The sequence below is a fragment of the Carcharodon carcharias genome, chromosome 1 (genome assembly GCF_017639515.1).
Source record: "Carcharodon carcharias isolate sCarCar2 chromosome 1, sCarCar2.pri, whole genome shotgun sequence".
NCBI classification, from domain to species: domain Eukaryota; kingdom Metazoa; phylum Chordata; class Chondrichthyes; order Lamniformes; family Lamnidae; genus Carcharodon; species Carcharodon carcharias.
The window spans coordinates 178090623-178116551 of record NC_054467.1 but is presented as its reverse complement, the minus strand read 5'-3'; the positions used below and the strand labels follow the sequence as shown (position 1 = coordinate 178116551).

At 45.1% G+C, this 25929-nt stretch overlaps 1 protein-coding gene across 4 annotated transcripts in view; it reads left to right on the top strand.

The window, feature by feature from the left end:
• LOC121284021 (interleukin-6 receptor subunit beta-like) overlaps nucleotides 1-25929 on the top strand; it is a 173355-nt gene that overhangs the window by 78339 nt on the left and 69087 nt on the right. For all 4 annotated transcript variants that reach the window (XM_041198971.1, XM_041198961.1, XM_041198952.1 and 1 more), the window contains 5 exons: nucleotides 1200-1416; nucleotides 2217-2405; nucleotides 10330-10431; nucleotides 15521-15664; nucleotides 21947-22084. In XM_041198971.1, coding sequence (XP_041054905.1) covers nucleotides 1200-1416; nucleotides 2217-2405; nucleotides 10330-10431; nucleotides 15521-15664; nucleotides 21947-22084 — 790 coding nt within the window. The remainder of the gene's footprint in view (nucleotides 1-1199; nucleotides 1417-2216; nucleotides 2406-10329; nucleotides 10432-15520; nucleotides 15665-21946; nucleotides 22085-25929) is intronic.

Below are 25929 nucleotides of genomic sequence, written 5' to 3'. Positions count from 1 at the left end.
CCGGGACTCTATTTCTTGAGTTAAATTTGAACTGTTGCATCATACTGAGGGCTTTGGCTGGTAATGACTCTTTATGAGGTTCACTAAGTCATCAAAACTTTTCGAATAAGGGGCACTGGGTGCCGTCAAACTTCAAATCAATCCATAGGCCTTACTCCCACATGTGGATAAGAGGATTGCTCGCCTCTTCCTGTCCCCCGCAATGTTGTTTGCTTGGAAAAAGAATGAGGATTCTCGCCCGATGTCATCACATGCTACTTTACGCTCCAGCGTGTTGGGCATGCTATCATACGCCGAGGTCAAAATCCTGTCCAATGTGTTTTGTGGTTTCCTATCTGCTGAGTAGCAGTCAAGGTGCCGACATATCTTCTTGGATGGCTGAAGTTAAAGTAATTGCAGCTTGAGTGTGAAAAGTTAATTTAACAATTTTTAATTTAATAGGTATCTATTTGAGGTTGATGTTCCAGTTAGTGCTGGGTGTATTTATACAAACTTTGAATTCCAGACCTTGAAGTTTTCCCAGCATCATTCATTTTCAAAATTGTGCAATGAAATGAAATTGTGCAGGAAATGAAAAATGAGTCAGAGTTTGTGCTCCCTAAAAATCGAGAAAGAAGACATTGTACTATTTTCAGTTTTTAAAAATGTATTCTTTCATGAAATGTGGGCTCACTGGCAAGGCCAGAATTTGTTGCCCATCCCTAATTGTCCTTGAACTGAGTGGCTTGCTAGGCCATTTCAGAGGGCAGTTAAGAGTCAACCACATTACTGGGGGTCTAGAGTTACATGTAGGCCAGACCAGGTAAGGACGGCAGATTTCCTTCCCTAAAGGACATTAGTGGACCAGATGAGTTTTTAATGACAATCAATGATAGTTTTATGGTCACTATTACTATTCCAGATTTTTTTTTTATTAATTGAATTTACATTCAACCAGTTGCCATGGTTTGAACCCCAGACCCCAGACAATTAGCCTGTACCCTTGGATTAAGTGACATTACTAGAATGCCACCATCTCCCCCAGTATGAGGCAACATCCTCAGGGAAAGAGCGACAAAAGTGGTGGGAAGAAGTACTTGTTAAATCATCAAAATCCACCCTGAAGGTCTTGAAAAATAGTGTTGTGAATCTATAATCCATAACATGAAAATAACAAGATATGAAATTCTTTTCAGAATAACTTATTATTTTTGATGCAGGCATTAAACAGGTTTGAAGCAAATGGAATCATCTTAGGATACAGATTGTGGTATGAGAAAAGAAGGGATCCAACAGTGATGCAACCGTGTAATTCAACATCCTTGAATTATTCTTTTATCCTGACACATGAAGCATACGTTGTAACTGTGGTTGCCTATAACTCAGCGGGTGTCTCTCCTAAAGCCACTTTGATTGTTCCAGCAATAAATCAGACAGGTGTGTTTTACTATCCCTAACACATAATTATTTAACTAAAACCTTTTAATAAGAGCCACAAAAGGAATTTTTAATATTAATATTCAAAATATTATGATTAACCTTCTTGCTGCGTAACTCCAGAGTAGTTCACCCCAATCCCCACTTTACTGTCTCCACCAGTCTGTACTCTCAAAACTTAGGTAAAATAAGGAAAGGAAATTATGCATTTTTTCCAAAATATCTGTCAATGTTTTTCTATTGTCAGTCAGATTACTGAGCTATGACATGATGTGGAAACCCAAAATAACATCAGCTCAACCTCACTCTGAGCTACTTCATCCCTATACTATTCTGCAGTACTATTCTGATGGTATTTTACTAGGCAAAATTCTGATTTCAGATGCCAGACCAAGGTGAGATTTGAACCCAGGTTTTCTAATTTTTGTTGCAGTGCTCCACAGAAATCACAAGGTAAAGAGAGAGAACTGGTCAGTGAGATTGCAGAGCTTTAGGAAAGAGTCAGTGGAGATGCAATAGGTTGAATGGCCTTCAGTGCTGTAAACTTCTAAGGTACTGTGGAGTGCCACCACTAATCTTAGACACCTCCTAGTAACTAGTTTCAGAGTATCATTGGCAGGCCTGAAAGTAGGTTGCCTGAGTGATTGCTTGCCTTAGATAGTTTGTGGCATTAGAGACTAATAACAGGTAAAGGAACAATAGATTATTCCTGCTTCTTAATGATAATTATGATTGTTACAATTTTTTTAGGTTTCATGCTACAATGTACACTAATGCCTTTTCACTTTTTTTGAAAAAAGATCTTACAACTGTTCAATACGTTAAAATTACACCACAGAATAACCAACTGCTTGTACAGTGGAAGACTTCAAGACCACCTGATAATGGATATGTCATTGAATGGTGTTTGATTTTGGATACAAATCCATGTGCTGGGCCGTTACACTGGCAACACGAGGACAACACTTCTGAAATGACTTACTTACAGGGTAAACATTCATTATATAACAATAAATAATACTGCATGGAAATTAGTATAAGATAACTGTAAAACAGTCACAGCATGAAATTCATTGAGGGGTTGAAGGAGAAGGAAAGCTATTCTTTTCCCCCACTTTCACCCCTTTCCCTGAGGATGTTGACTCATGCTGGAGTTGTGCTGCACAGATCATATGAAATGATTATTTTTGTGGTTGAGCTGAAACCACCAGTAAGAATCATCAGCTGAGCTCAGTCTTGATCGTACCCAATAACCACATAAGCACATTTTCCATCAGAGGCCATTGGATAGATGGGAGTGGGAATCTGGCTGTGGTCTCGTAACTTAGCAGATCAGGGTCATATTTGTCTGCATTACTTCTGATTTGTAGGACTCATTTTCCCACCAACTAGTACAATTACCCAGCTGGAAGGCCTAACTATCTATTTATTAATTGAAGAGATAATAAATAAAGTGCAGCCTGTGCTCCTTGTTTGGCAATAATCTATCATACCCTGGGGAACTTGTACATATTATTGGGAACTTGATATATTAAAAACACTTATTCTATGTTGACAATGTATTATAGCTAGCCATTTTGATATTACAGTGCTGTAATGAAAGAAGTAAAAATATACAAGGGCATTTATTCTCTGGAATGTTTTTTTAAGTATAGTTTTTAAGCTAGGTACTGGACTTGACATGATTATTAAAATAATGTAAAGACAAAAAAGGCAGAATTAAAATGTAGATTTGTTATTCATCCCTATTACTAATACACTAAAATAATTAATTATGTTCTACAATTTTTGCTACTTCTAATAATCTTATCCTGTAATTTCTGTGGGGGTTCTTATTCTCCTATTATAACTTTGGTGGAAGACTGACAAAAAATGTCATTAAGGCCATTTCTCCAGTTTTCATCAAAGATCTTTAGAACTAACAAAAACTGCTGAAGAGAAATATTTAAATAACAGCAAAGGGAAGGTCTGCTTGAAAGGGCAGTAGGTACAGTGTGTTTTGCAAGTTAATTAAACTCTTGAATGGTTGCCTAGATATCCCTAGTTACAGGCACCAGAAATCAACAAATTAATGAAAGCTTATAATCCACTGTCCAGGTAAGCCAGATATTACTAATGATAATCACATCTATTGAAATAATAATGAAATTGCTTCTAGACTAGATTTCCATGACTTCTTGCAATCTTTACTTTACTTTATGTTGAGTAAAGTTGCTTGCTTAGCAGGCCTACCTTTTGGTGTAATTTAAGCAGTTCACTTCAGAGGATGCTGCCAAAAATATAACTGAAACAAGGGTTTTACCTTTAGTTTTGTCTCTTAATAATGCTGTAAAAAACAGTATACAACCTGTTTTCCTAACACTCTTGAGCATAATCCTTGCCAGGAAAATGTTAGTAATTATCTTTTTAGCTTGCCTTTTTCTGCATGAGTTCTCAATGACTTGAAGTTTTGAATTGTCATCCATGTTCCAAGTGAGCGTTTGTCTGTAACAAATAGAGCCCCTATTGGGAAAAAATATGAATGTCACTGAGATGCCACAAGATGGCTGGTGTTGAAAAATATGTACTAGGGCAGTAAGGGTTCCTGATCTGAGATGTGATTGAGCTATGTTATGAGACCGATTAGAGGGAGCTTTATATCTAACAGTCCTGTATCTAACCTGAGTGTGCTTAATATTGATCCTAGTAGTGAAATGGGAAAATGGTCCATGCTACAGAACTCATATGCCACACCTGAATGAGCAAAAAGTTTCAAAGGGGCCGGGAGAGAAATACAATTGTACAATTTGGAAAAGCACAATATAGCAGCTGTTTAATGGCTCTGAAGTGGGTAAAGCAAATCAAAACATAGGCAGAGATCTGTTAGGCTGGATATTAACCTGTGCAGCTCACTATCCAGTTTTCTGGTTGGTTTCTGTACTGGTGCTTGCTATTTTGTAGCTAATTTTATTAACATGAGGCATGTGATTTATTCACTGCTCTTTTATTTCCTGGTTTTAATACTGTTATAGCACCCAATCATCCTCCAGTGAGGATAAAATGGGCAATCAGGGTTCTGAGGCCAAGCCATTTACTCAAATGCATGCAATTTTAAGATGCCTAATGAAGTTTTGAGGCTATATCTAACCTTTCTTAATTTCTTTGGAATTTTCAGTTTGTTGCTTGGTAATTAATGATCTGATTGTGCCATTTTAAAATAAGAATCTTGGGACCATTTGTTTCCTAATAGAAATTCCCCTCTTTATGCTTTTTGGAGAAGGCCAAGGATGAGCAATGGAGTGACATGAGGCAGGTCAGCCTGCCATAGAGTCAGTCTGTGCACAACCAATGGTACTTTTTCACCCACAGGCACAGGTTAACTTACCTGGAAATACAGTGAAAAACTGCAAACTCTGGGTAAAAAGGGAGCCAAATATGCACAGCTAACTTAAACTAACCTTGTTTTGTAGCAATAATTGTCAGCAGTACCAATAGGCCCTGATTTTGGCAGGGACTGGTTACATTGTTGGGGGATGGAGTTTCTGATGGGAAAGCCAAAAGTTCTGGTGTGGAGAGTTTTTTTTTGGCATGACCCCACCTAGAAATAAGCTTGATTGACAATCTTGGCCTCTAGTCAATCAGGGAGCACTTCAGAGCAGGCTGCAGAGGCAGATTGGATGTCTGAAGCTGCTAATAGGAGCATGGGGTGGGTGGTGGCAGGATCTAATCCAAGACCCTGGAAGAGAGGGGTATCTGACCCTCAACTCTATGGGGGTCTTTGTAAAGGGTGTGCATTGGAGTGTGGTTCCAATTGAAAGCAAAAGGGTATGCTGGATTGTCCTGGGGGCAATCCTAGCTTCCAATGCTGTAAAGCCACTTACCTTCTTCCTGAAGCTGTCCATGCCTCCCTTTAGCTGTTGGATTTTCCAAGGTCTGGCCAGAATTAGACCTATATAACAGGTTTATTCTGAGACTCTGAGCCTCATTAATAAATGGCCTAATCACTTCTTGGGAGTGGATTGATTGCCTACCTGTTAAATCGGGTTAGATCTGAGATGTTTAAAGATTTTAAGCATCTCACCTGAACCCCCCCAACCCATACATTTTGGGGAGGGGGTGTGTAAAATTCACCTCATAGTCATCTCATCTTCTATAACTTTCCGGACATAGTGTAACGCTGCCTAAGGGTGCTCTGAACTGACAAGAAGGGTTACTCACCTCACTTCCATCTCACTCTGTATCACATCATTTCTACTTTGTCCACCATCAAACAGGAGGGTTGCAGTACTCTGTGACACGGCCACCAACTTTGTTCCCACACCTTCATCTGCCCTGCAGATTGTGTCCTCATCCCGTCCATGGGACCACTCGCCACCCATACAAGCCAAGCATCCTCCTCATCTGGCCTGGCAGGCATTTTGCTTACACTCTCTCCATCTGTACTCATGCAAGACAAGCTGGCATACAAAAAAAGGGAGAGATCACAGACTGGTGGAGGAATGCCCGACATCAAGGTCCTCACAGACTTTGAAAATAGAGTCATCCAGTTGGCCAACAAGGATCTGGACCAGTCCTTTGCTGATGGTGAGGTCGGCGGTGCTTAACCAAGTGAGGATCCAACAGTGCAACATCCATCAGAAAACCATGCTGTGAGTGAGCTCCCCTGTTCCCCAGTCTCCTGCTATGCACTAATTACCTCTCCTTGCTTTCGCAGGAACATCTGCAAAGCAGCCGAGGGGGTCCACGACTCAAGCCCTGAAGACACCTTGGAAGAATAATCTGATGACACCCTAATTGAAGACCCATCACACGCTCAGCCACACCCTGCACCAGCGCAGAGACACACACCCCGGTGGGATCTAATTCTGGAGTAGCCTCGGGGTCACAATCCGGTGAGCACATTGCACTGTCTGATCCACAACAGGTGGCGGCAGGGTCTTCCCAGGTTTCCAGCACTGGAAATGGACTGCTGGAGGCCAGAAATCTGCCGAGTCTGAGTCAGATGAAAAGCCTCTGGACTTGGACATACCTTAGTTGCTGGAGCTGCAAAGGCAAGCTTGGGAACATCAGGCAGTCCTCAGATTATATGGCACAATGTAGGAGTGCATTCTCCTTCAGCCTGAGGTGATAGTGCTAGCATGCCAACACAGCGAGGTCAACACTGGCAGGATGGTGGCTGCCATGGAGACCTTGGTCCGGGACATTGGTCCTGCACTGCTACCAGGAGCTGCACTTCATTGCTGAGACACTTGCAGGCATCCATTAGTGTCAATGTGAGAGGGGGCAGGGCATCTCAAGCTCACTCCAGGTGCCCCTCCCTCTCAAGGAGTCAGCCAGAGGCCCTTGGGCACCCAAAGGAAGGAGGATCAGCAGACGCACATCCCGGGGCCATCCACCCAGGTGACTCCAGGAGCGTCCGGTCCATTTAAATCCCCTCTTCCTGTGACCCCAGCAGCTCCAGCTCCACAGGCCAGGAGGGTGCCACTGTTACACGGCAGGACCCCGAAAGCAGGCCGGGGCCCTCCAGAGGATGCCCGCCAAGGTCATCACAGACAGCAGGCTGCCTCCATCTCCACTGTGGATGTTGGGGGAGCACCAAGAAGTAGCAGCAGGGTTAGGAAGGTTAAGAAGATGTAGTTACATTGTTTGGGCACGGGTGTTAATCACTTGTACATAATATTCACTATTGTAAATAAAGTCCCAAGAATGTCTCCTTGCTTATGGCTCCTTGTTCTGATGAGAAGTGTTCATGTCACTCACATGTGAAACCTTGGTTCCTGCACAAGATAAAGGGGGTATCTCAGTCCAGGGCCTCTTCCCTGTGCAGTATGTAACCTTCAGTCAAAGTGATGGTCCGGCTTCACATTCACTGGACACATTACTGATGTCACCTCAATGGTGCTGGTCATTGCTGCCAGAATGTTGTGAGCAGGTGTCAGAGTTCTGTCGTTCTCTCTGTGTGCTCTCAGCACCTTTGCGGTGGGACTGCCCCCACCCCCCATCTCTTCAGCATCTGTGACCAGTGAAGGTGTGTTTCTGAAGGTGACAGGTACTGAAGGCGGACAAAGAATCAGGTGCATTTAAAGTTTCACAGCTGCGTCTCCATGATATGACCCTGATCACAGAGCGCAAGCGAGCTGCCCTCAGCTAGACAGGATTCAGACATTCACAGGGGCAATGTGAAGATCTATGGACTGTCCTCACTGCATGTCATCATCATCCTTCTGCAATCTAGCGACTATAGAAGCCTCTGCTGTATCTCCATGACAGGAGCCTGAGCACTGAGGGTATGTGCGCTGCCATCAGCCACACAGGAGTCAAACATTCACGGATGCAAGTTGAGGATGTCAGGACTGTCCTCACTGCAACTTGTCCTCACCCTCCATGAATCTTCCGGCTATGGGGGCCTCCCCAGTGCGCCTGCCTTATCAGGCCAGTGCGATGGCCTCATCGATGGCACTCTCACCTTCGAGGACCTCATCACCATCATCCCCTTCAACGTCTTCTTCATCGGAGGAGACATGCAGCTCTTCCATCTCCTCCTCAGCCAGGTCCTCCCCACCGTTGCAGCGCCAGGATGTGGAGTGTGGAGCAAGCGATGATGATGCGCGACCCCTCTGGGGGCTGTATTGCAGTGCTCCACTGGACCTGTCAAGGCACTGGAACCTTATTCCAAGATGCCTATCGTTTGCTCCACCAAAGCCCATGTTGCAGCATGAGCCTTGTTATGCTGTCGCTCTGCTGCAGTCTGAGGCCGCCACACAGGCGTCATCAGCTACAGCCTCTGTGCGTAACCCTTATCTCTGAGGAGTCAATCTCGCAGTCTCTGTGGACCCTGGAGGATGTCAGGAATCTGAGACCTGTCAAGGATGTAGGAGTTGTGGATGCTCCCTGGGAATCGTGCGCAGACCTGTAGGACGCGTTTGTGGTGGTCGCACACCAGCTGAACATTCAGCGAGTGGTTACTCTCATGGTTGATGTAGATGACTGCTTGTTGCCATGGAGATCTAAACGCCATGTGAGTACAGTCGATGGCACCCTACACCTATAGAAAACCAGAGATCTGCGCAAATCCCAGTGCTCTTGCTTCCCGGCTTTGCTGACCCCTGGCGAAATGAACAAAGTTCTGTGCCTTCATGAAGATGAAGTTCATGACCTCCTGGGTACAGCTGTGCATGGAAGCTTGTGAGATCCCACACAGGCCACCCATGGAGCCCTACGAAGGAGCCACTAGCGTAAAGATTGAGCGCCATGGCCACTTTCACGGCCACTGGCAGTGCATGCCGTCTATGTTCCTGTGGGGCCAAATCCCACAGCAGATGGCATATGTGAGCAACCAGTTCCCTAGACATGAGCAGTCTTTGGCAGCACTGGTTCTCAGTCACCTGCAGAAATGACGAGCACTGTCTATAGACCCTGGGTCTCGCGTGGCGCCTATGGGCAACAGCTCTCTGTGGATCTTTAGCTGTGTGTGCAGCAGGCCCTGCTGCCCCTTCATCTTGAAGGAGGTGCTCCTCCCTTTGCTGAGCCAGGGGTCACCGCCACTCTCTTCTTCTTCTTTGCTCCCTGTAAGCCATGAGGCATAACCACAAAATCACCAGGCTCCATGATCCTGACGTTCTCCTCCTGCAGGATCAAAGAGAGAGACGTGTGGGTTAGCATGTGTCTCCTAAGAACCCCTCTTGGTTAAGTCTGAAGACCCCTTCACACATGCAGGAGAGTGTTGGACAGTGTGTAGTTTACTCATTGGTTCTCTGAAACTCCACCCACCTCCGCCTCACTCCACTTGACCGATTGGCGGCAGCTTTGCCCATTGGACTGCATGTTGTGCTCTCAGCTCATGCACAGGCATTCTCCTAACCCACACTGAAAGGCTGCACGGTTAGCTTGAACCATGAGGGAGACTGGTCCAAACCTGAATAATGACATTGCAAGTGGCAGTGAGCACCTTCATCAGTGACTGCACCATGGCCACCTTTGTAAGGGGATTGTACAACTTGTCCAGTCGGCCAACTGCTCTTCTGCCCCCTAAAATGCACATTAATTTGCAGCCTGCGCCCAAAGGGTGAAAAGTTCTGGAGCATTTGGTGACACTTTCCTACTTTTTAGTTGCTTGAGTGGACAGAAAAACTTCAGAGGCCCAACTCCAAGCATGTCAATGGAGCTGCTGCTAAACGGTCTCAGCTGTGGAAGAATGCTCACTTTTGACAACCTTTTCCAAGTGTGTGGCCGCTTCCCTCATATATCCCCCCCACAACCTCCCCCCTCACCCCGACATGTACTGTTGTGCTTCCTCCAGTCTGTGCTGCCTTACCGCCCCACAACCTTGGCTTGACCCGCACTGGAGTCCTTGCCCTGGCACCACACTGAAAGCCAGCTGGGAAAAAGCACCCTGCTGACCCCTCCCCTCCCAAATACACAATGCCTCTTCCTTAATGTCCTATGGGCGATGCTTGCGAGTGCTGTGCAAGGTTGTGTGCACTCACCTCTAAGTTCCCCTCAAAGCTCAGGTCGCCAGGTGCACACCTTTTAAAGGCAGTCTTGACAGCGAGCAGGGCTTATAATGAGATGCTAAAGTATTGAAATTAGGTTTTCTGATGTGTGGCAGAAGGAAACATAGCCAATCTGGTCCTTGTTTGCACCAATGGCAAAATTAAACAAAAGAGTTCTAATCTTTCCGAGCTTAAAGTGTAACAATGTCTGGGAACCAAAAGACAACAAGAAGACGGCAATGGTCTATTACTAAAGAACAGCAACTATCAAGAATTGACTGTTCAAGATCAGTTAAATGCTTTAAGCATTGCAGTGCATTTACTAATGAAAAGAATATGGCTAATTATAGTTTGAACTATATTTTGGTCATTCATATTGAAAATAAACTCTTTAAGAATCTTTCTAAACTGCTGCATAATTTTTCTCTGATATCTTTCACAGGAGATTTAGAACGATTCAAGCGCTACAACATCTCTGTTTATGCTATGTACAATGATGGTCCAGGAAATCCATTTTCAGTACCGGCATACCTACAGCAAGATAGTGAGTAAATATTCAAGGATTTAACAGCTAACTAGGGACTTTACGGAGACCTTGATTTGAGGCAGTTTCTAAAGATTGTGTGACATCAGAGAACAGGCTATATCCTAGATTGTATTGTTAACTTGGAAATACAGCTTGCCAAATTGGCACAGTTCAAATTTTGTATTTCCTGATTTAAAAACAAGCTGTGATCTAGAAAGTACAATGCCTTTACATTTCTGCACAGATAAATCATTTTCCTTTTTCTGTTTTGTAATAACATTTTATGCAATGTGAATAACTTTTTGATTAAACCAAGAAGCACATATTGCCTTTATAATGTTGGAAAGTGACTTTTCTCATTGATTTGTCTCATTATCTCAATTATCCTGATTTATAGCTATTTATGTGTAGATGACAGTATTCATCATTTTTATTAAACGATAAGCATTGCAATTACCAATGATTTCTACCATGACATTCCTGGTACCCCTGGTTAAACAGCTACAACACTGGCATCTATCCGATAATGTGGAAAATTGCCCACGAATGTCCTGTTCACAAAGACAGGACAAATCCAATATGGCCAACGATTGCCCCAACAGTCTATTCTCGATCATCAGCAAAGTGGTGAAAAGTGTCGTTGACAGTGTTATCAAACAGCATATACACAATCTGTAACCTCATGACCTAGCATATTCCCCACTCTACCATTACCATCAAGCCAGGTGATCAACCCTGGTTCAATGAACAGTGCAGGAGGGTATGCCAGGAGCAGCACCAGGCATACCTAAAATAAAAATGAGGTGTCAACCTGGTGAAGCTGTAACACTTGCGTGCCAAACAGCATAAGCAGAAAATAATAGACAGAGCTAAGCGATCTCACAACCAATGGATCAGATCTAAGCTCTGCAGTCCTGTCACATCCAGTTGTGAACGGTGGTAGGCAACTTACTGGAGGAGGAGGCTCCAATAGCAAAATTAAACACAAATATCCCCATCCTCAATAATGGAGGAGCGCAGCACATCAGTGCAAAAGATAAGGCTGAAGCATTTGCTACAGTCTTTAGTCAGAAGTGCCGAGTGGATGATTCATCTTGGCCTCCTGCAGAAGTCCCCAGAATCACAGATGCCAGTCTTCAGTCAATTCAATTCACTCTACATGATATCAAGAAACGGCTGAAGGCACTGGATACTGCAAAGGCTATGAGCCCTGACAATATTCCGGCAGTAGTACTGAAGACGTGCTCCAGAACTTGCTGCGCCCCTAGACAAGCTGTTCCAGTATAGCTACAACACTGGCATCTACCCGGCTATGTTGGAAAGTGCCCAGCTATGTCCTGTACACAAAAAACAGGACAAATCCAACCTGGCCAATTACCACCCCATCAGTCTACTCTCCATCATCAGTAAAGTAATGGAAGGGGTCATCAACAGTGCTATCAAGCGGCACTTGCTTAGCAATAATCTGCTCACTGATACCCAGTTTGGGGTCCACCAGGGTCATTCAGCTCCTGACCTCGTTACAGCCCTGGTTCAAATATGGACAAAAGAGCTGAACTCCCGAGATGAGGTGAGAGTGACTGCCCTTGATATCAAAGCCACATTTGACTGAGTATGGCATCAAGGAGCCCCAGCAAAACTGGAGTCAGTGGGAATCAGGGGCAAAACTCTCCACTGGTTGGGGTCATACCTAGCTCAAAGGAAGGTGGTTTTGGTTATTGGAGGTCAGTCATCTCAGCTCCAGGATATTACTGTAGGAGTTCCTCAGGGTAGTGTCCTCAGCCCAACCATTAGCTGTTTCATCAATGACCTTCCTTCCATCATAAAGTCAGAAGTGGGGATGTTCGCTGATGATTGCACATCATTCGCAACTTCTCAGATGCTGAAGCAGTCCATATCCAAATGCAGCAAGACCTGGACAATATCCAAGCTTGGGCTGAAAATGGCAAGTAACATTCATGCCACACAAATGACAGGCAATGACCATCTCCAACAAAAGAGAATCCAGTCATTACCCCTTGATGTTCAATGGCATTACCATCATTGAATTCCCCCACTATCAACATCCTGGGGGTGATCATTGACCAGGAATGGAACTGGATTATCCATATAAATACTTTGGCTACAAGAGCAGGTAGGAGGCTAGGAATTGTGTGAAGTGTAACTCACCTCCTGACTTCCCAAAGCCTGTCCACCATCTACAAGGCACAAGTCAGGAGTGTGATGGAATACTTCTCACTTGCCTGAATGAGTGCAGCTCCCACAACACTCAAGAATCTGGCCACTGTCCAGGACAAAGCAGCCTGCTTGATTGGCACCACATCCACAAACATTCACGCCCTCCACCACCGACGCATAATAGCAGCAGTGTATACCATCTACAAGATGCATTGCAAGAACTCAACAAGCCTCCTTAGACAGCACTTTTAAAACCCATGACCACTACCATCTAGAAGGACAAGAGCAGCGGATAGATCGGAACACCACCACCTGGAAGTTTCCCTCCAGCTGAGTCATCATCCTGACTTGGAAATACATCACGGTTCCTTCACTGTCGCTGGGTCAAAATCCTGGAACTCCCTCTCTAACAGCACTGTGGATGTACCTACACCATATGGACCGCAGCGATTCAAGAAGGCAGCTCACCACTACCTTCTCAAGGGCAACTAGGGATGGGCAATAAATGTTGGCCCAGCCAGTGAAGCCCACATCCCATGAATGAATAAAAAAATACACAGTAATAATTTAATCACAGACACTCAGTTGGGTTCCCCCGATAACCCTTCAACTCCTGACCTCATTACAACCTTGGTCCAAACATGGGCAAAAGAGATGAATTCAAGAGGTGAGGCGAGAGTGACTGCCCTTGACATCAAGGCAGAATGTTCTCGAGTGTGGCATCAAGCAGCCTTGTTACGGACAGGGATGAGAGAGAACTGAATTTCTTGTTCACTTCCTTTGCTATCTGTAATCAGTGGCCATATCAATACTGTGGCTATAAGAGCAGGTCAGAAGCTGGGAATTCTGCAACGAGTAACTTACCTTCTGACTCTCCAAAGCCTATCCACGATCTACAAGGCACAAGTCAGGAGTGTGATGGAATACTCTCCAGTTGCCTGGATGAGTGCAGCTCCAATAACACTCAGGAAGCTTGACACCATCCAGGACAAAGCAGACTGCATGATTGGCACCACAGTAAACATTCACTCCCTCCACCACTGACGCACAGTAGCAGCAGTGTGTTCCATCTACAAGATGCACTGCAGGAACTCACCAAGCCATCTTAGACAGCACTTTCCAAATCTGTGATCTCTACCACCAAGAAGGACAAAGGCAGTAAATGCATGGGAACACCACCTCCTGGAGGTTCCCCTCTAAGTCACTCACCATCCTGACTTGAAAATATATCACCATTCCTTCACTGTTGCTGGGGCAAAATCCTGGAACCCCCTTCCCAACAGCACTGTGGGTGTACCTACACCACCAGACTGCAGCGGTTCAAGAAGGCAGCTCATCACCACCTTCTCAAGGGCTAGTAGGGTTGGGCAATTAGTACTGGCCTAGCCAGCAACGCCCTCATCCCATGAACAAATAATTTTTTAAAAGTTACAGATCTAGAAACAGTTGGGGTGATCCCAAGCTAACCTGTCTGGGTGTGGACCTTTAGGTAATGACTTAGCTGGTTGGATTGTGTTATTCCCAGAGAGTCCAGAGTATTTCATGGAGACAGGAGAAACTGAGGGAAATAAGCCAAGTTCTGCACAGGTACGGAGGGCTCAGGATGTTTCAGAGATCCCACAGGAAGTGATAGACACATAATGACATAGACGTGTTGATCACCCTTTAAGCCTTCAGTCTATGCTACCTTGCCCCCACCCTCCTGGCATGTGATTGTGTACTTCCTTCGCACTATGCTGCCTTGCCCCCCACTACCCACCCCAGGCTGACCAGCTGAACTGGACTAGCCATATAAATATTGTGGCTATGAGAACAGGTCAGAGAATCCTGCAGTGAGTAACTCACCTCCTGACTCCCCAAAGCCTGTCTGCCATTTACAAGGCACATGTCAGGATTGTGATGGGATACTCTCTACTTACCTGGATGAATGCAGCTCCCACAGCACTCACGAAGCTTGACACAATCCGGGACAAAGAACTTGCTTGATCGGCACCCCATTCATCACCTTAAATATTTGCTCCCTTCAGCACCGATGCACAGTGGCAGCAGTGTGTACCATCTCCAAGATGCTCTGCAGCAACTTACCAAGAGTCCTTTGACAGCACCTTCCAAACTAGTAATTGACCTCTACCACCTAGAAGGACAGGAGTAGTGGACACATGGGAATGCCAATGCCTGCAAGTTCCCCCCCAAGTCACACACCATCCTGACTTGGAAATGTATCGCTGTTCCTTCACTGTCGCTGGGTAAAAATCCTGGAACTCCCTTCCTAACAGCACTGTGGGTGTATCTACATCACAGGGACTGCAACGGTTCAAGAATGTGACTTACTACCACCTTCTCAAGGGCAACTAGGGTGATTAGCAAATGTTGGCCTTGCCAGAGATGCTTACATCCTATGAAAGAATAAAAAAAATGCTCATTGTACTAGGATCAACTTCTAACTTATAGAATTTTTTAAAATTCATTCATGGGATGTGGGCATTGCTGGCCAGGTCAGCATTTATTCCCATCCCTAATTGCCCTTGTCAGTTATAAGGAATGCATTCCTTATAACTGACAAGGAAATAAAACCAACTTGGAGAAATAATACAGCTGACTTATTGGGCCTGATTTTAGCCATTAAAATGTACCTACTGGAAGAGAGTTAAAATTGGGCCCATCTTGTCCTGGTGGTAGTGGAGATTAGTGCCATATTCATTTACTCTGCTTCCAGCCAGTATACCGTTGAGAAAATAAATAGAGTGGATGTGCTGCCAAGTGGCTGGTGAAAACCACAAGCCTGTACAGTACTGTAATATAAAGGTATCCTATTGTCTGTCATTAATACCTGGTTAAGTTGAGAATGGAAAAAAAATCAATCACTTTGATTATCAATGAATAAATTATTTGTGTTATATGTGTGTTAGACTAAGGTTTTCTTTGTCAGTTCCGGCAGAAGGCCCAGATATTGTTGCTCCAATTGTGAAAGGCACGGAAGCCACAATTAAATGGCATGAAATCCCAGTGGAAAAGCAACGTGGGTTTATCACCAATTACACCATCTTCTATAAATCTGCGAAAGGTGAAAATGGTAAGAGGGCTCTTTAAAGTCGTCTAATAAAAAACAACATTAAGAAACAGCCAGATCCATATTAGTGCTGTGAATAGAAACCCCATTATTGTCATTGTACATATCTCATTCTTTTAGTTGTTTCCTGTGCGTGCCTCAATGAACAATTCTACTCCACTGCAGGTCTCTGAGGGTCATTTAGATGGCTAGATGGTCAGAGTGTGACGTAGAATGATGCCAATGGCATGGGTTCAATCCCTGTACCAGATGTGGTAGTTCATGGAGGCCTGCCTCCTTGCCTTGCCCTATCCTTGATGCAGAGTGGTGCCCTTCAAGCTTTTTAACCAATTGTCTCTCTCTATGGTCCCTCATGGATTTTACCTTATCTGTAGCTCTCTAAGATTTATCCCATCTATATAATTTGCCTATTTTTATTAATTATAAGAGCTCATTTCCTCCCCTTTGATCAAACTTGGAACCTACCAGGTCTCTACTTTATAGTTGCATACTATGTGCAGCAGTTAGTTATCAATTTGTTTAACAATAGACTTCATCTTGTACTGAGTATCAATGTATTTTCACATATTGTTACTCAATTAAGTGCTATTAAGTAGGGTAGAATTTACAGCACAAGAGAAAGTCATTCCTCTCAAAGTGCCTTTGCCAGTACTGAATCTTCAAATGGAATTGTCTACTCCAATTCCATGTCTTCTCTATCCTTTTACATGTTTTCTTTTAAAAACATATGTACCCAGTTTCTTTTTAAATGATATTGGAGGGCAGGCAGGAAAGGTTTGACCAAAGGGTTAAAATTTGAAGCGTGTAGCTCCTGGCTCCAATCCACCATGTTCCAATTTATGGTGATTCTCAGAGCAACAAACAACCTGCCACGGAGAGGTGAGAGCCTGGTGAGTCATAAATCAGAGTTCTATGATGCAATTAACATCCCAAAGTGATCTTAACTATTGCTATGCAGGATTCACAGGAGTCAGCAGAGTCACTAGGGGCACCGTGATGTGGCAGAAAAGGGCCACAATGTCAAAAAAGCTATGTTATTCTCATGTGCTATTTCACTTCATTTTGCGACAAGGAAGTGGCGATTACACCACTGGGAGTGTACAAGTAGACACCCCCAAATAGTCAGAGTGAGATTGCTAAAGATAGTGGGGGTGCTGACACCAGAAGGGTATGCTATAATCTTTCAGTCCTCCTTAAATATGGGAAAGGTGCCAGAGGATTGGATTCAAGAAAGAATACAAGGACAATCCAAGCAACTACAGGCCGGTTAGTTCAACATCAATAGTGGCTGAAGTTTTAGAAACAATAATCAGAGAAAATTCAACAGGGTCTTGGAGAGGTTTGAGTGAATTAAGGAGAACCAGCACAGATTTATAAAAGGCTGCTCATGTGTGGCTGATCTGTTTAATTTTTTTTGATGAAGTAACAGAGAAGATTAATGAAGGGAAATGCAATGGATGTTCTTTATATGAATTGTAAGAAGGCATTTGACAATGTGCCACATAAAATGGTCAACAGAATTGAAACTCATGGGCCAGAATTTTTAACTTGACAAGTGGGCGTGTACCTGATCTGAACGGGCGTAAAATGATGTGTGGGTATCATGTTTGATGTAATCTACATAGATTTTCACTAGACTTTTGACAAGGTTCCACATAGCAGACTGTTCAGAAATGTAATAGCCAATGAGGTACAAGGGAAAGGTGCAAGTTGGATCCAAAATTGGCTCAGTGTCAGGAATCACAGAATCACAAAATCACACAGTGCAGAAGAGGCCCTTCAGCCCATCGTGTCTGCACTGACACGTGAGAAACACCTGACCTACCTACCTAATCCCATTTACCAGCACTTGGCCCATAGCCTTGAATGTTATGACATGTCAAGTGCTCATCCAGGTACTTTTTAATGGATGTAAGGCAACCCGCCTCCACCACCTCCCAGGCAGTGCATTCCAGACCGTCACCACCCTCTGGGTAAAAAAGCTTTTCCTCAGCTCCTGCCCCTCACCTCGAACTTATGCCCCCTTGTGACTGATCCTTCAACTAAGGGGAACAGCTGTTCCCTATCCATCCTGTCCATGCCCCTCATAATCTTGTACACCTCTATCAGGCCGCCCCTCAGTCTTCTCTGCTCCAACGAAAACAACCCAAGTCTATCCAATCTCCTTTCATAACTTAAATGTTTCATCCCAGGCAACATGCTGGTGAATCTCCTCTGCACCCTCTCCAGTGCAATCACATCCTTCCTATAATGTGGCGACCAGAACTGCACACAGTACTCCAGCTGTGGCCTCACCAAGGTTATATACAACTCCAACATGGCCTCCCTACTTTTGTAGTCTATGCCTTGATTGATAAAGGCAAGTGTCCCATATGTCTTTTTCACCACCCCACTAACATGTCCCTCCGTCTTCAGAGATCTATGGACACACATGCCAAGGTTTCTCAGAACTTCCTAGTGTCATGCCGTTCATTGAATACTTCATTGTCAAATTACTCCTTCCAAAGTGTATCACCTCACACTTTTCAGGGTTAAATTCCATCTGCCACTTATCTGCCCATTTGACCATCCTGTCTATATCTTCCTGTAGCCCAAGACACTCAACCTCACTTTTAACCAGCTGGCCTATCTAGGGGTTTTTGCGACTGGAAGACTGTTTCCAATGGGTTTGAACAGGGGTCAGCACTATGTCCCTTGCTTTGTCTGATATACATATATCAGGTAATTTAGACTTAAACATATAGGGCATGATTAGAAGTTTTCAGATGGTACAAAAATTGCCCATGTGGTTGATAGTGAGAAAGAAAGCTGTAGACTGCAGAAGATGTAAGGTGTGCAAAAAAATGGCAAATAGAATTCAAACCAAAGAAGTGTGAGGTAATGCATTTGGGAAGGACAAACAAGGTAAAGGAATACATAATAAAAGGGTAGGATACTAAGAAGTGTAGAGGAATTGATGGACTTTAGAATGCATGTCCCCAGATTGCAGAAGGTAATGGGACAGGTAGATTAGGTGATTAGTAAGGTTTTTTTTTAATTCATTCACTGAATTTGGGCATCGCTGGCTGGGCCAGCATTTATTGCGCATCCCTGTTTGTCCTTGAGAAGGTGATGGTGAACTGTTTTTTTGAATTGCTGCAGCCCATGTGTTGTAGGTACACCCACAGTGCTGTTAGGAAGGGAGTTCCAGGATTTTCACCCAGCAACAGTGAAGGAATGGCGATATATTTCCAAGTCAGGACGGTGAGTGGCTTGGAGGGGAACTTCCAGGTGGTGGCATTCACATCTATCTGCTGCCCTTGCCCTTCTAGATGGTAGTGGTCGTGTGTTTGGAAAGTGCTGTCTAAAGAGCCTTGGCGAATTCCCACAGTGCAACTTGTAGATGGTACAACCTACTGCGACTGTGCGTTGGTGGTGGAGGGAATGAATGTTTGTGGATGTGGTGCCAATCAAGTGGACTTGATTTGTCCTGGGCAGTGTCAAGCTTCTTGAATGTTGTGGGAGCTGCACTCATTCAGGCAAGTGGGGGCTCCTGACTTGTGCCTTGTAGATGGTGGACAGGCTTTGGGGAATCAGGAGGTGAGATCCTTGTCCAGTTCTGTTTCTGGTCAATGGTAACCTCTAGCATGTTGATAGTGGGGTATTCAGTGATGGTGACGCCATTGAACATCAAGGGGTGATGGTTAGATTCTCTCTTGTTGGAGATGGTCATTGCCCGGTACTTGTGTGGCACAAATGTTACTTGCCACTTGTCAGCCCAAGCCTGGATATTGTCCAGGTCTTGCTGCATTTGGACATGGACTGCTTAAGTACCTGAGGAGTCGCGAATCGTTCTGAATATTGTGCAGTGAACATCCCACTGACCTTATGATGGAAGGAAGGTCACTGATGAAGCTGAAGATGGTTGAGCCAAGGACACTACCCTGAGAAACTCCTGCAGTGATGTCCTGGAGCTGAGATCACTGATCTCTGACCACCACAACCATCTTCCTTTGTGCTAGGTATGACTCGAGCCATTGGAGAGTTTTCCCCCTAAATCCCGTTGACTCCAGTTTTGTCTGGGCTTCTTGATGCCACACTCTGTCAAATGAGGCCTTGATCTCAAGGGCAGTCACTCTTACCTCACCTCAGGATTTAAGCTCATCTGTGCATGTTTGAACCAAGACTGTAATGATGTCAGGAGCTGAGTGGCCCTGTTGGAACCGAACTGGGTATCAGTGAGCAGGTTGTTGCTAAGCAAGTGCTGCTTGATAGCACTATTGATGACCCCTTCCATTACTTTACTGATGATTGAGAGTGGACTGATGGGGCAGTAATTGGCTGGGTTGGACTTGTCCTGTTTTTTGTGTACACAGGTATTACCTGGGCAATTTTCCACATAGCCAGGTAGCTGCCAATGATGTAGCTGTAGTGGAACATCTTGGCTAAGGGCATGGCAAGTTCTGGAGCAAAAGTCTTCAGTACTATTGCCGAAATATTGTCAGGGCCCATAGACTTTGCATTATTCGGTGCCTTCAGCCGTTTCTTGATTTCATGTGGAGTGAATAAAATGAGCTGAAGTTTGGCATCTGTGATGCTGGGGACCTATAGAGGAGGCCAAGATGGATCATCTTGGCACTTCTGGCTGAAGATTGTTTCAGCTTCAGGTATATGGAATATATTCTTTTACTAGAAGAGACAGACTATAAGAGTAGGGAGGTTATGCAAGAATTTATAAGACACTAGTTTAACTGCTCAAGAGTACTTGTGATCACCCATTATTGGAAAGATGTGATCAGACTGGAAAAGGTGCAGAGGAGATTTGGAAGGATATTGCCAAGTTTGAAGAATTTTAGCTGCGACGAAAGATTTGATAGACAGGGATCATTTTCTTAGGAACAGAGGAGGCTGAGAGGAGATTTAATTGATTATATATAAATTATGAGGTGCCTGGATAGAGTGGATAGGAAGGGTCTATTTCCCTCAGTAGAGAGGTCAATAACCAGGGAAATAGATTTAAATTGGTTGAAGGATTAGAAGGGAGTTGAGAACTTTTTTCACCCATTCTGGTGGCATCTGGATCTCTGTTTGAAAGAGTGGTAGAGATAGAAACTCTCATCACATTTAAAAACTACCTGGAAATGCACTTGAAGTGCCATTAACTACAAGGCTATGGATAAAAAGCTGGAAAGTGTGATTAGGCTGGAGGGCACAGACTTGATTGACCAAATGGCCCCCTGTGTTGTAAATTTTTGATTCTATGAGTCTATGAATTTGTGAAATGAACAATATGTTTATCCTTGTGCACAGAGATTTCATCACAAAGTTCTCTTAGACAACGTTTTACAGCCTTTAAGGTGATTTAAGAGGCAGGATTTTGAGTTCAGCATGTGGGTGCAGTCAGCGGGTCCAGGAGCGGCCGGAAAACAGGCCGCCGCCCACGATCAGCCCCCGGCCGTGATTTCACACTGGCCAATTAACGGCCAGCCAATGTGAAAGGCTCAGCACTGCCCGGGTGGGGGCAGGAGGAGTCAGCGTGGGCGCGGGGAGCGCCTACAGAAAGCTCCCCGAAGGCAGAGAGCTGCCTCAGGGAGCTGAAGAATTCAAATCCAATGATAACAGATCTTAAAACCCCGAAAAAAATGCCCACGCATCAGAAACAGTCACCTGAACATATACAAGATGAAAATTCTGTGCAAACATTTTTTTTTTATGAATCTCAAAAACGTCATCCTGCTCTTGGATGGGATTTTCTCAGAAAGGCAAAGGCCGCCTGGCCGATTCGTCCACCCGCCAACCATAACATTGGGCGGGCAGTGAAAAAGCATGGTTGATTAATATGTTAATGGCCTTAATAGGCCTCTTAATTGTTGGCTGGCACGTGGCCAACTCTTGTGCGCCCCCGCCGACTGAAATATTGCCTCACTGCGCTTGCCCGATGTCATCACGTGTTATTTCGTGCTCGAGCGTGTTGGGCGCACGTCTGCACGCTGAGCAAAAAATTCTGCCCAAGGTGATTGCTAAAGGGATTAGTGGGGAGATGAGGGAAACCCTTTTCACCCAGAGGGTGGTGGGTGCCTGGAATTCACTGCCTTGGTGATTGGGGCTGGAACGCTCATCTCATTTAAAAGCTACCTAGATCTGCACCTGAGGTGCTGTAACCTGCAAGGCTACAGACCAGTTGCTGGAAAGTGTCTAGTTTCTTTTTCCTCTTTTTTTGGTTGGCACAGACACGATGGACTGAATGGCCTCTTTCTGTGCCGTAACTTTTCTATGGTTCTAATCATTTTTCTGTATATTTTGCAGCTGTAACTGTGAATTCAACTGTTCATGAATATACACTGAAGTCTCTGCAGAAAAATACTGAATACACGTTATATATTATGGCATCCACAGAGAAGGGAGGCAGAAACGTGTCGACTTACTTCACAACAGATGAACTTGGTAAGCAAAGCAACTTAAAAAAACATTCAGACATTCCTTTCTCAGGTTTGTAGCTGCACAAAACACATCCAGTTTTATATAGGATGGTAAGGAACCACAATGAGCTGCAAACTTAGTCTTGCTCCCATACTTGCTTTCTTAGTTGGACATAATTGACTTAGTAAATCCACAGATGTAAACACTTGCATTGGGATTGTGCCTGCATCTCACCCTGCCAAGGTAGGTGTTCAGGAAGAGTGACCTTGAGGAATAGGCACAGCCTTTTTTTTCAAAATTACACTTTATTCACAAACTATCTGAAAGAACATTACAAAACATTTCAAAATGGCCATCACAAATAGTACAATAATGTTCAAGCTTTCCACAAAGATCATGTTGCACCCTGAGGTGCTCCAGAACAATCAAGGAATTTTACAGACATTTCAAAATGGTCATAACAGACAGTCAGACAGCAATGGTATTTAAGTTATCTACATAGATCATGTTGCACTCTGAAGTTCCATTCTGCAGAAGCGCATGTAATATGCTAAAGAATAATATACATATGGGCCTGAATTTCGCGCCTGTTGGGCGCGCGAGGTCAGGGGGCTGGAAGAGGCCACGATTTCCGCTTCTGGCGTGAACATTGAAACAACGCAATTTCACACTCGCCAGTTAAGGGCCCGCCAGCATGAAACATTCCCCCACATTGGGGAAGGGTTGCCAACAGGGGCGGGATCATGGAGGGCACCAGGTCCAGTGGGGACCCGGTGGGGGGGGTTTTAAATCGGCTGAGGCAGCACCCTGAAGGCTGCCAGGAGTTCCAGAGGAGGCACAGGGAGCTGTCCCAATCTAAGCTGAAGGTATGGCATCAGCACCCGCTCGACATGCCAGGTGGGAGGGCACTGCAAGTGGGCACTCTGCCTCCCGCTTCTTGGACGAGTGGTTGCGCACTCTTGTGGAGGCAGTGAGTGCCAGGCAGGACATACTGATGCCGCGGGATGGAAAGAGGAGACAACCTTACAAAAGGAAGAAGGCCTGGGCAGTGATGGCAGCCCAGGTCAGTGGGCACGATGTGGTGTTCCCCACCTGGATTCTGCGCTGATAGAGCTTTAATGACCTACTGTGCTCGGCAAGGGTGAGTACTGATTCAGCATGGTGGAGAAGACATAACTGTATGGAGCAGTCTTGAAGGATGGCCATCCTTTGTGGTGCTCAGGGGTGTAAGATTCAGAGTAACAGAAGGCGCATATACCTGTGCCTGCTCAGGCTGGGAGATTAGACCAAGTGTAGAAATATCACAGGCACCTGCTTCTCAGGGGATAGGGGACGGGTGTGGAGGTGTGTGGCAAACCTGGTCTAGTGTTACAGTTAGAGGGTGGACTAATGAGTGGGCCTTTGTCTGTACAGGAGAAGAGAAGCTATAATGCTGCTGAGCACAGAACTGGGGGGGTTGGGTGGTGGGGTGGCCAACCTGCTCATCCTGAGCAAATGTGAGATGGACGCCCCAGAGCCTGAGAACCCTCTCTCACTACCAGGCACCAACTCAGATACAAGCACGTTATGCTTTAGTTCCTTGGCTCAGCTGGTTGTTCACTGTAGGGATGGCATGGCATACTCGTGTGAGGAGCTGGCAGAAGCAGAGAGTGTCCAGGGCACCAGCTGTCAGAGGACTGCTGGAGACTAGGATGAGTCTGAGTCCGAGGCAGATGAGCTCTGGAATTGTCCATGGCAGACGTTGAATGTCCAGCAGGATGTGCGGGAGGATCTGGTGGAGATCCCTGAGGGTTTGCATGCCACGGTCTCTGTCATGGAAGAGTCCTTGAGGAGCTTGAGCACTGTGTTGAGCTGAAGCTCTGAACAGCTCCTCCGTTGAGAGAGTGGTGACGCTTATGGAGAAGCAGCTCCAGAAACAGAATCAGGGGTTCCTGGGGTCACACTTAGACATGCAAGCCAGTACATGGGCTGTGACCTCAGGAAGTCACTGCCAGTGTGAGAGATGGATGAGGTAGTTAGTCTCTCTGGTGAGAAGGGAGGTCCAGACATATCTTACGCTGGAGGAAGATCTACCTGTCATCTCTGTAGCTCCTCCCAGTGTTCTGGATGAGGGCAGCAGCTTCTCTGCCCCTCTGACAGTGATTGTGGCATCTGCTGAGGCCGTGATGACTGAGGAGTGCACAGCCATGTTGCTGGTCGCACCCTCCCAGGCAGAGCCTGCTCTGGCCTCGTTCGGCCAGAGGACGACCGCCAAGGTCATCAGAGCGAAGATGACAGCAGAGTCAGCAATCTGCATCCAATGGCGCTGCCAGCGTGTGGTGGGCCGGGGGGTGGGGGGGTGCGCAGGTGTGGGGCACTAAGACGCAGCACTGCAGCACTCGCAAGCATAAACTTAAGGCACAGTGAGCACAGGATGGGGTTATCACAGGTGACCTTCTTTCATTTCATCAGTGTTTTGTATTTTTTCTTGTGACAATAGAAACAAAATTGTGTTTTGTTGCTTGCCTGCAACTCTGGTAAAGATATAAATCAAGCCTTTAGTTCAACGCCCTGAGTGACCCTCATGTTTTCCACAGGTGCAGGCCTCATGATAGACAGCAGGGGCAGCAAACTTTATTACAGAGTTTGGGAAAAAATATTGGGATCATGGGGTTTCCTCCTCAGAAATGTGTGGTAAGAAGGCAACAATGAGATCAAAGGCCTTGGCAGCCTAGCTGAAGGTGCGTTGAATCAAGGCCTTCCTGGTGTCCCTGCCTCCCTGAAGCTTCCTAAAGTCTGCTTCCACATCCTCACCCTGTGCCTGCCCAGGCTCCTCATCAGATCCACCTGTAGAGTCTTCCTCTGAGGTGTGTGGAGCTGCCTCAGTATTCGCATCCTCCAGTGGGTCCTCCCTCACCAGTGCCAGATTGTGCAGAATGTAGCAGACCATGATGATAAGCGACACACGCTCTGCAGGATATTGCAGGGGAGCCCCAGAATGGTTCAGGCAGCGGAATCTCGTCCTCAGTAGCTCTGTGGTCCTCTCAATCACTGCCCTTGTGGAAGCATGGCTCCGATTGTACCTCTCTTCTGCTGCTGTCCTTGGGTGCCAGAGTGGCTTCATGAACCACCTTTTCAAGGGACCATAATATCGCATGAGTGCACAATGACATCCGGACGAGCCCAGTATCTCCTTGTGAGATTTTACACTCTCTTGGGTCTGCTGCATGCCCGCTACTACCACATAAAATTCTGGCCATAACGCACTGAACAAGATTCAAACCCGGTGACCCTGAGTCTTCTGAAATCAAGACAATCAAACGGTTCTGGAAACTTACTGACGCAAACATGATTTTTTTTTTAAATAAAATATAATTGGAATTCTCATGAGATTAAAAAAGTTTTGATTTATAAAGTGCTCCCTCTTCAAATAACAGGAAATGTAACCTGGGTTTGCTTGGTGCCAAGTGTGTAAATATGCTGAGGAATTGCTACTTTCATTTTTATTAACGTAAATTGTTCATCATCGACAAAGTTTATCAATGTCAGGTTAAAGAATATTTTTAACTCTACAGCTTTGGTATCAGCTGTGGAAGTGTGTTGTGTGAATATGGGTGTAAAAGTCCTTGAGGCATTCACACACACACACACATACCTCTGGTTATTGTAACAAAAGGTTTAAGTCTTTTAAAATAAATACGTAATTAAAATATCTGACTAAGAAATTTTAAACAATGTGTTCATATTGTGTGGCAATTACAAAGACTTTAGAGCAGACTTGTCCAACCTTTTTGCATGAGGGGCCAGGTTTCCATTTTTTCCTCACTCAAGGGGCTGATGAGCAAATTTCATAAAAATGCATGGGTTTCAAAAAAAAGTTGGGTATGAAG